The 10,569-nt window shown below is 42.8% G+C and overlaps 2 protein-coding genes across 5 annotated transcripts; one reads left to right on the top strand and one right to left on the bottom strand.

Annotated features, from left to right (window-relative positions):
• The first annotated feature begins 2,543 nt into the window (after positions 1 to 2,543).
• Positions 2,544 to 6,426, top strand: LOC120812061 (ropporin-1-like protein). 4 transcript variants are annotated; one of them, XM_078095758.1, is made up of 5 exons: positions 2,544 to 2,672; positions 3,334 to 3,466; positions 4,115 to 4,235; positions 4,754 to 4,915; positions 5,487 to 6,426. In XM_078095758.1, exons 2-5 carry the CDS (start codon positions 3,336 to 3,338, stop codon positions 5,706 to 5,708), a joined length of 636 nt encoding a protein of 211 aa, XP_077951884.1. In that variant the 5' UTR covers positions 2,544 to 2,672; positions 3,334 to 3,335; the 3' UTR covers positions 5,709 to 6,426. The 4 variants fall into 4 exon arrangements, with proteins under 4 accessions (XP_077951884.1, XP_077951882.1, XP_077951885.1 ...); XM_078095756.1 differs by having other exon boundaries at positions 2,567 to 2,646; XM_078095759.1 differs by having other exon boundaries at positions 2,567 to 2,646; positions 4,734 to 4,915.
• A 722-nt stretch (positions 6,427 to 7,148) lies between these two features.
• Positions 7,149 to 9,964, bottom strand: LOC120812063 (uncharacterized). Its single transcript, XM_078095755.1, has 3 exons — positions 9,560 to 9,964; positions 8,027 to 9,067; positions 7,149 to 7,535 (listed from the first exon to the last, which is right to left on the bottom strand). Exons 1-2 carry the CDS (start codon positions 9,744 to 9,746, stop codon positions 8,034 to 8,036), a joined length of 1,221 nt encoding a protein of 406 aa, XP_077951881.1. The 5' UTR covers positions 9,747 to 9,964; the 3' UTR covers positions 7,149 to 7,535; positions 8,027 to 8,033.
• Between the last annotated feature and the right edge of the window lie 605 nt (positions 9,965 to 10,569).

The raw sequence follows: 10,569 nt of genomic DNA, 5'->3' as shown, positions 1-10,569 counted from the left end.
GTCAAAAATGGAACCCATTTGCCATTATAATTGAATAATGCTTGTCCCTTAATTGTTATTGGATTGCAATAGCTCCTTTTCAGTCATAAAAGTTGATCAGGTCAGTTAAAATGGTGTTGAAAATAAATGGGTGGTAGCGTGTATTGGATGTTGTCACATTCTGGCAACAACAAAACAAACACAATAATTGAAGGATGTCAAACAATATTTCAGGGGCTCAATACATGCCAATTTTGCCCAGATTGCAGTTTGTTGTCTCCCCCTTTTTAAAGTTTTAAAGTACCATCTAAAATGTAAGCAAAAACCTCTGATTTGACATGGAACGGCACGGATGTGTTTGCTCGTGCCTGGTGTGGCCTGTGTGCATCGCCCCAACTGACGTCCGTGTCACTCTCTCCCACAGGTTTTGGTGGTGGGCCAGGATTTGGTGGGGTGGGGCCTGGGGGGTCTTCTTTTGCCTTCTCCACCAGTAAGCCCACAGGGGGCAGTCTGAGTGCAGGTACATACATAATGTTTATGCCCCCTCCCACACCCCTTAGCAATTACAATAACCTATTACAATAACAGTGTGCCCCCCCCCCCCCCCCCCTGAAATGAGACGTTTCTCTGAGCATGTGTCATCGGAAGCAGTTGGACAATCTTTCCGTATCAAGCTACTTGTGGTGATTGTGTTTCTGTTTGGTTGGGTTTTGGCTGTGTTCTCCTGTGTTGTGTGCGGCAGGGGGTGTGGCTGGCTGTTGGCGGCAACTGGACGAGACACACCTGCATCCAATCATCCTCCTCCATATAAACCTGGGCGTCTCATCACGTCGACGCCAGATTATTCCGTCAACTACGAACGCGCGTGTGCATCACCGCCCGGCTCTTCGTCCTCCCCGTTGCCAGGATCCTCGCCAGCCAATAAACTTTTGTCCACATATCCAGCCACTAACCTCTCCTTGCCTGCTTTGGGGTCCGAACCTTCACCTAAATCCTAACACTACTCCTCAGCAGTGTACACATATACTGTGTAATAAGGAGGCTTTGTCAACAGTGTGATCCTTTTATATCAGTTGGCAGTTTTTGGGATACGGGTTGTTACCCAACGTGGGCACAACTTGGCCAAAGCTGAAGTATGTGCATTATAAGGTCTGCCTATATTTCAATCATTAGTTACTTCTAAAAAATGTTCTAGGTTTCGGTAGCAGCAGCAGCTCGGAACAATATCAAGCGTTATCGGTCAGTCGTATGTACTTTATTGTCCAAGTTCACGTCCTACTAGATTAGATCGTTCAATTGTATTGCTTCTCTCTCGTCAATCTACAACCTCCGGATGGATGTGATCGACAGTGGAGTGTATTGAAATGCCGTTTGCATCATTTTAAATGTTATTTTTCCCCGTTTGCGTTAAATCTATAATGTTTAGCGCTGCGACGCTTTTGGGGAATCCCAGCCGTGAACACAGCTGGCTCAATGACAGATAGTTCAGCTCTCTGCGATGAAGTGCTTTTGTCGAGCCGGATATGTTTTTGTGCTCTGCGGTCCAGAGTGCATTTAGTTGAAGAAACCGCAGATCGCTTAGCTGCACTTGAACTCTGCTAAAATGATAAATTGGCCCGAGCCTCGTCCAGGGAAGGGTAGGATTCCATTTAAGGAAAGAGGTTTAGTGGGTTTGGAGCAGTGTAGTCGCTGCGTAAGGTGTCCATCGGGAGTATTATGTGATCCCAGGTGCTTTTTTTTTAGGCACAGGAGAGCGTCCAGAGGGGTTTGGGGGAAGCACAGTTTTATTTTTGTATTAAGTGGAGTAAGAGATGACATACGGGAGGGGTAAAAGCAGCACCTTGGGACAGTCCACAATCAAGTCCACGTGACCTGTGTTGTTTTGCTAAAGTCCATCCCTCCATCATTGTTTCGTGGTGGCGTTTTAGACCCATTCAGTTGGCCATAATGTAAAAACATGGGAGAGGAAACGCTGTTTCCTCTCCCATGTCGTTGTATGTGACCTGGCAGTGCATGTGTGCTCATTGCACAAGTATGAATTTGTCTCCTGTCGTCTTTCATAATTGCTGACTTCTTTTGAACGTCAAGGATGGCGGAGATATTTTGCTTTTTTTTGTGTGTTCAGTTACCAAATACTGGTAGATGTACAATTATTTCCAAATCACTGTCTGTAAACTTGTATTTTCAAGAAGCTGTTTATTAATAAAATCTTCATTAGGATGTTTTGCCTGTTTACGGCAACACTTCAATAAATGTGTGTGTTTACACAGAATGGTGTCTGTCAAGTTCTTGTCCGAATGTCAGTGTTTTCCACTTTTATAGTACTTTTAATAACATTTCCACGGCATATATCCCTTACCTTTTGGCTTGACATTTCCCAAACAAGTAAATTAATGAAAAGGCTTTTTTTTTTTTTTACTCACGGCCTCATGTTGCATCGTTCATTCCAGTAACTTTACACAATCGGTCGGATTAGAATTCACAAAGGCAAGCCGATGTTAAGGTTAATCAGTTGACGTCTCCCAACAGGAGGGGGGCAATGTCGCACTTCACGTGGCATGACATCTACCCCTCGAAAACCAGAGAAGAAGACCGTTGCTATGCAACGGGGCTGCAAGCGATACACAGGCTGCCTCTCGCGTTGTAGTTTATCTCCTTTTTCTAAAGGTCATTATTCAGCAATCCAGGGAACGGTAAATTTGTTGATGTGTGGACGTTTATTCAAAATGAGGTTTTATGACAATGTTGGACATCAGGACCATAAAACAAGAAGTGTGAATACATGGTCAACGTATAAATTCTGTATTTAACTTCAGTTACCCGTTTCTACTGCGTGTCCTAACCTGCGCTACGGGAGCTAATGCTAACGTTAATTTAAGGCTCGTGTTTTTGCGGTAAACTTACCGTTAACCACGTCGGTTTTAGCTGCTGTTAGCTTAACGTTACTGTAACGTATAACTTCCGGGAAATGACGTTGATAACATGTTCGGCTTTTTACTACCGTTACCTTGCAGTCTTACATCTCATTCACCTAAACGCTCTTAAATTGATGTCTGGTTCATTTTAAAACCTAGTTTTCAATTCGGATTTCATCTTATTGCTCACGATGAGGAAATGAATCTATGGAGATCTTATCTTTTTTTTAAATGTAGCTCCCATGGTCTTTAACTTCGTATTCCTCTCAAACGTATTGAAACAGCAACTTTAGATCCCCGAGAAGAACCACTATTCCATCCTTAAGTTAATATTCTGGTTGCGAGCTGCCACTTTATTTCAGATTATGTCTCATGGATGTCCTCTCGGATAAAGCTCCTACCTGCTAACTGGACAATGTTGCAATGTTTTATATTGCAGCCATGCCTCTTCCAGACACAATGTTCTGTGCCCAGCAAATCGACATCGCCCAAGAGCTGCCAGACATCCTGAAAAACTTCACCAAGGCAGCCGTCCGTACGCAGCCCGAGGACCTGCTGCTGTGGTCTGCGGCGTAAGATTCAATCTCTTGTCAGTGGTCGTTTGGATACAGGAAGGGATACATGTGATTACGTTCAATACGTTCGGTCTTGATCTCTCAAGCAACACCATGACTTCCTGCATGCAGAGGAAGTAGCCTCTGTTGTAGCCATTTTTGCATTGACCGAGCTTTAAGTGTGAGGGGGGCACATTTTCTACCCCTAAGGAAAGTCATTTCAGCTGTTCTTTTATTTGCCAATGTAGCTTCAGTGTTTACAGCAAAAGGACAGTACACGAGCCATCTGGTGAACCAAAAACAAATCACATTCTCCAGGGTTGCAAGAAGTTTATACGCCATTAAAATAACACCAGGCTCTGTAGCTTTTCAAAGATGATGAAAGTCATGCTGCCTCTAAACTCATTGCGAGAGCTAGTTTTTGAATAATTTAAACTCTGAGATAAAGTTATCCAGTGAGCCCTTCGGCACAATTGGAAGATCAGTAAACTTCCTTCTAAACTGCAACACATGATGGTTTTTCAACTGATTAACCCTCATGACAATTTATTCTAATGTCAATCCATGCATCATTTGACTGCATCACTTATTGCCTTGAAAAGCATAAAGCCAAGCACCGTGTTTTTAATAGTACAAATGTGTGCGTGTGTGTGTGTCCGCTCGCAGATACTTTACTGCGCTATCTAAAGGAGAGCGTCTGCCTGTGAAGGATCGGCTGGAGCTGAATGTCACACATAAGACGGACAGCGCGATGACTCCTGGTCTGCTAAAGACTCTCCATAAACAGGTGCTGTCCTTACAAAGGGACCACACCTTAAATAACCAATCACATCAAACCTCTCGCACATTAAACCTGTTTTTTGACCTTTATACCTATTGATTATCAGTTGCTACTATGCTGATACCCCCATTTTGCTTCTTTTGTTTTAGCTGCATCTGCATATTGCAATGATGTCCCATGTGACTCATTAAAGTTTAGTGTTATTGTAAAAGTACATTTCAAAATGTTTGCTCACGTCATGCCCACAAATCAACAATGAATTCAAAACAATATTGTCAGACATGATGGTGACACCCAGACATTCATCTTTTCAATCTACCAGCTCAGAGCGGTGACCGACCCCTCGTATGTCCTTAAATCAGTGCTGTGTGTTAATTACAAACATGAAAGTCAGTCGATAAACAGCTCGCTGATCCTCCGTTCGTTAATGCACTCATCTGTTAAACTAGATAACCTTTTTTTTTTTCTTCCTCTCCTTCCCTTCATCTACTCCCGCACCTGCAGATCCCTCAACCCGATCTCAGCTATCCATCAGGGAGACGTGCAGCGAGGAGGAACTGCGGGAGAAGTGGAGGGGTCTGTGTCTACCCACGGATCAGCTGGAGACCCTGCTGTCGCTGGGCAGTTTTGGCTCAGACATCGATTGGATGGAGTTTTTTGCCCTGGGCTGCAGTTCTCTGGGAGAGGTAAGACGTTATATAAGGCCAGATACATAAATGCTAACACCACTTTATACCTTTTTGAGGCCACGCACAGCTGGAGATCCTAAAAAATACTTTTTAGGATCACCACACAGTCCAGTCTTCTCGTGTTTAAACTAGATCCAGACATCAGTGATCAGAAGACTTCAAGGTCCGTCAAGGTCCCTGGACCCCAGAGATCAATCATTCTCTGACTACTTGAATGCTTTTAAGCTAATGATTTTGTTTCAAAAGAGAGAGACCAAAGAGAATTTCCCCACGCACGGAGAACTCTGTGGATGAGAGCTTCGCAGCTCAGCATTGACAACACAATGTGCTCAGTGAGGCTGTTAAACACTTTAAGCACATGAGGGCATTCATGTTCTACCTTGATTTGGTCTGTCACGGGTTGCTGTGCATGCATATAAGTTTGAGTTAAGTGTATTTACAGTGTGTTGTTGCCATGATCAAACGTGCCTTGAATGCTGACGCATTGCATTGTTATATTGCATCTGTATTTCTTCTGAAAAAATTCCTCTCGTCTTCTTCTCTCGCGTTCCTGCATACACCTTCTCAGACGCTCATAAGTTCCCTCAAGGTTGCTTGCGAGCTGCTGACGGAGGACGAGGAGGGCGGTCCTGCCAGGATCCCGTTCGACATTTTTGTCAAACTCTACACCTACCTGGCTCACCTGGAGGGGGACATGCCACAGATCACATCGATAACTTCCTTGGCTCAAGGCCCAAGTGTAGGTGCTGCGTGGATGTGTGTTGGTGTGCATGTGTCAATATGCTTCTAGAAATAAAGCCTAGCTCACTGCATCTACGTGCAATAATGAGTCTCCAACACAGATGTTATTGACTTGTCTTTTCTCAAAGCGCTCATTTGAATCAGTTATCTGTGGGTTAACTTTCCGTCTATACAGGTGATCAGTCATATGATGGATTAGACTCACGTGACCTCAAAAACTGTTATGCACAAGCAAGCAGAACTTTTCCAGATTGTTTTGATCACTCGAGATGGCTAACAAGTCACCAAGACTTTGATAATGATAATTGTAATATGAGCACAGATGATTCGACCCCCTTTTTGTTGCTGAAAAGTAGAAACTTAAAACTCCAGTGTGTTTAACAAGCGACACACTCATATAGAAATGCAGGAAATGCACTCAAAACGACTTTTGGCATTAAGCATGCATCAATGCGTCCTCTGCAGTGATTGCTGTGGTCTGTAAGTGTTGGTTATACACACAGACAAGCGAAGCCAGATCTCTTGGCCTCAGATGATGCTGTGAGCTCATAATTGTCACTCTTGTGAAACGCCGAGCTGTTGCACTGATGGACTGGTTTCTCTGCCCCGACAGAAACAAGCAGGGTAACATGATTCAGGTTTCCAACTTCTACATCAGGAAGTGAGGGAGGAAGAGACGCCAAGCAGTGGAGGACAGGAAGGGAGCGATAGAGACAACAAGCTGAATGTTCTATTAATAAACGAGATAGCGGATGCTCCTTCATGCACAGCTGTTGTTTTATTACCCTAGAAATTTAATTGTTAGCGTCGTACACAGTGGATTATTATTGGTCATTGTCCTGCACAAAAAGGCTGCTATCCTCAGTCAGGTTGGTATTTTCTTAATGAGCAGCAAGAGAGGCACAGAGCTGCTTTCCCCAAATTGTCAGGTGGAGTGTGTGTGTTTTTTTTATTGCCTGTTCCCTTCAGTCGGGGTTAGCCAAGTTAATTTTTCACACACACAACCCGCATCAGCTGGCGGCCTCTCTGCAGGCGGATGCAACACAGTGAAATGTGCAATTTTCATTGGACTTTTTTTGGCATTCGACACTTCATTTTTATGATTTGTTTCCAGCAGTATTGCCCTATAACGTAACATTGTTGCTTCTTTTATTACATTTGTAAACATATTTAACAATTTTTAACGTACAATAGGATGACTTTTCATGAGTTTTCCTATAAGTTCTATTCACCCACAGCTTCTAATTGCATTTCACTTTTTGTTGTTGTTGAAAAGAATCAATATCCTATGTCAAAATACGTCATGTAGCAGTATCAATTGTGGTAATACTACCACTGGAGGTACTAGTCATTATAGTAGTAGCTCTAGTTTTTGAAAGAGCAATACAGATTTTTTTAAAACAGCTTAATTCTGGCCTTCATGGTTGAGGTACAGATAATCAGAGGGTTTTTCTTTAATTATGGATTGGAGACTGAATGAGAGAGAGAGTTTTGTATTTTTTAAATTTTTTATTTATTTATCTAACAAACAAACAAACAACATTATATGGAGGGGGCTCCACTGGTCGTCCAACGCTGTTCACCTGTGTGGAGGGAAGGGGAAGGGAAGGGTGAGGGGAGGCGAGGGGGAGGGGGAAGGGGAGGGGAGGGGGAGGGGGAGGGGGAGGGGGAGGGGGAGGGGAAGGGAAGGGGGAAGGGGAGGTGGGAAGGTGGATGGGGAAGGGGAGGTGGAGGGGAAGGGAAGGGGGGGGGAGGTGGATGGGGAAGGGAAGGGGGGGGGGTAAGAAAGAGAGAGGGAGCAACGTCCTTTCAGGTGTCGGTTCGTCTACTGCACGGCTGCGTCAGGTGGCTCCACTGGTCGTCCAACGCTGTTCACCTGTGTGAGAAAAAGACAGAGAGACTTCAGCCTGTGTCTGAGTTGCCACGGGAACGTCACCCTATCATTGTCTCCCAAAATGAAGCATGAAGAGTGAATATTGTGTGATGAGGACCAACTACAAATATTTTTTGAACCAGATTCTGATGCTGCTCTCTCCTTTAGCTCTTCATCTCCACTTTAACTGGTGCCATACACACTCATGTCAATCTCAGAAACTGAAAAAACTAATCTGTGATATTGGAAAAAGTCCAAAAGCTGAATTTTATTTTTGTAGTTAAAGAGTAACAGTTGTAATAGCTGAAGATTTGAAGGAGGAGAAGCAGCTCAAAATATGCACGGAAATAGAAAGAAGAGAAAAATACCGCTTAGAAGAACAATACAACGGTTTAACGTTTACTGGAATGCTTAAACAGCATTCAAACAAATATGAAATGGTCGAGAAGCCACACAAAACCCAGAGAATGTGACTACTATTTTGTGACACCTACCTTATCCTTAAGGTGAGTAACGAAACACTGTGTGTGTGATTCTTGCCCTGTGGATTATTTGCACCAACTGAGGGCGTTGGTGAACCAATTGAGGGCATTGGTGGTCGTTTCTGCTGTCTCTTGGGATAGCTGGTTTCCTCAATCCTTTAATAACGGGCAATGTTACTGAGTCATCCCACTTTGGCACAGATTTCTTTGGAATAGTTGTCTGCTGTTGGCTACCTGTGCCTTTCTTCTGTGGAATTGGTGGAATCGGTGGTAAAACACTTGTTTGTGGTGTTGCTTGTACACGCGTAGTTGGGCGTCTAGAAGGGGGATTGACAGCTGGATCTTTAGGTGCTGATGTTTGGGGAATTGTCGGTAGACGTTTTTCTGGTGTCTTCTTGGCGTCATGAATGGTTCCTTTACTTTGCTTTTGACTTGTGGCTGGTAACAAACATGGTGGTCTTGTCTTGGGTATTATTTTTCTTTCTTCCTTTGGTCTTTCTGTTCTTGCTGGCGTTGGTTCACTGCGTTCTTTAGGTTTTTGGGGTGACACGCTGCTGGCATTTTCTGGCTTCCCCCTCGTGCCGATTGGTAGATTTTTCTTGGATTTCGGGGGATTGACAGCTGGATCTTTAGATGCTGACATTTGGGGAATTGTTGGTAGACGTTTTTCTGGTGTCTTCTTGGCGTCATCAATGGTTCCTTTACCTTGCTTTTGATTTGCAGCTGGTGGTAACCATGGTGGTCTTGTCTTGGGGATTATTTTTATTTCTTCCTTTGGTCTTTCTGTTCTTGCTGACGTTGGTTCACTGCGTTCTTTAGGTTTTTGTGGTAACACGCTGCTGGCATTTTGTGGCTTCCCCCTCGTGCCGATTGGTAGATTCTTCCTGGATTTCGGGGGCACATCTGCTGGAGCTTTAAGTGATAACTTTCGTGGTGTTGTTTTCTGTGTGTGTGTTTCCGGTGTCTTCTTGGCAACAGCAGGGGTAAAAGGTACAGGCTTCTTTTCTTTAACCCCAGTTGATGGTGCATGTTCATTGATTGCAGATTCCGAATCTGGGAAGAGAAAAACATTTTAGAAAAATAAAATTAGTACACAAGATTTAGCAATAACAATTTTCCAGCTCCAAGCCCCTAACTACAACATTACAGGTCATTTAGCAGACGCTTTTATCCAAAGTGTAATGTAAGTCGCTTTTCAACAATGGCTTTTTCACATTTTTGCCCGGGGAGTAATTTGGGGTTAGGTGTCTTGCTCAGGGACACTTCATCATGGAACATGGGGCAGCCTGGACTCAAACTACTGACCTTGTGCTTCCCAGCACACCTTCTCTAACCCCTGCACCACGACGACCCTTACTACATGTTAGTACTTAGATACCAAGCACAATCGGAGCAATTAAGAATAGCATCACATTTTTAAGAATGACCTTTAAACCAAGGTTTATTTTCACTTTATGTTCCTCACTTTCTGAAATTTTCACATTCTATAAACAAAACATATGATTACCCAAACATCATGTTTTATATATTTAGACAGTATCTTACCACGAGCCTCTTGGAATCGAAAGCACATTTCCACTGGATTGCTTTCAGTTTTAGAGCCTCTTGTTTGGTTGAGCTCTGACGTATACTCCACTAAAAAGTCTGGCATGTCGGCAGGATGTGCGGAGATTGTAGCTCTGGCCATACACTCGACCAAGCTTTTCAGTCCTTTCGGCAGCTGGCGGGCCATCTTTGAGTCTTTGAGAATCCCTCTGCAATGTAAAGTTGATATGTTCACGCTGAGTGGGGATCCAAAATGAGCTCTGATAATCTATCCTTCCACATTCTACATTCTGTATGGAGAATTCTCTGTGATGTCATAGAATGTTCTACATTCTGCTCCGTGTTCTATTGGTTGGAGCCCCTTTTTCTTCTTCTTCTCAAACTGATGATTATAAAAGTAATATTTTCTTGAGAAAACAGTTGTAAACATGTGGTTAATGTTGTGAAATGAAACTACGTTATTATGTTCAGTAAAAAGCTGTGGGTTAAAAGCGTCAGCTATTAACCCACAGCTTTTTACCCTGTAACGTAATGAATTAAATGGGAACATTTGTCCAAAACTTTGACTGGTATTGTAGAAATATACTGTTCATGTAGGATCTACTCTTGCTACTACGGTGACCACTGCTACATTTCTTTTGTATGATTGTTACTATTAGTACACTGTAAAATCCAATTAGTAAACCTTACTTAAAAAAAGCATGCAACCCAATTGCCTTAAAAAAAGCAAGTAAAGGAACTTTTTACATTCAAGTAAAGTTAATAATGTATTATATGTTGTACTAACGAGCTTATTTAGTGTAGTATAGTTACACTTTAGTTGAAGTAACTAAGAAATACTCAGTTTTCATTACTTCAAATGACCATTTCAAACAACTTAATTATTTCAAGTGAAGTATACTTTGTGTGCATTACAAACAGCACAGTTATTTAAGTTGGGCTAACTAATGTTACATGTTCTGCAACTAGAAATATATCAGTATTATCTACTTGAACAGAAAAGTAATTTA

Source organism: Gasterosteus aculeatus, chromosome 21 (genome assembly GCF_964276395.1).
Source record: "Gasterosteus aculeatus chromosome 21, fGasAcu3.hap1.1, whole genome shotgun sequence".
In the NCBI taxonomy this organism is placed as follows: Eukaryota; Metazoa; Chordata; class Actinopteri; order Perciformes; family Gasterosteidae; genus Gasterosteus; species Gasterosteus aculeatus.
Note: the sequence above shows the minus strand (reverse complement) of the source record. Positions and strands in the feature narration are given on the sequence as shown.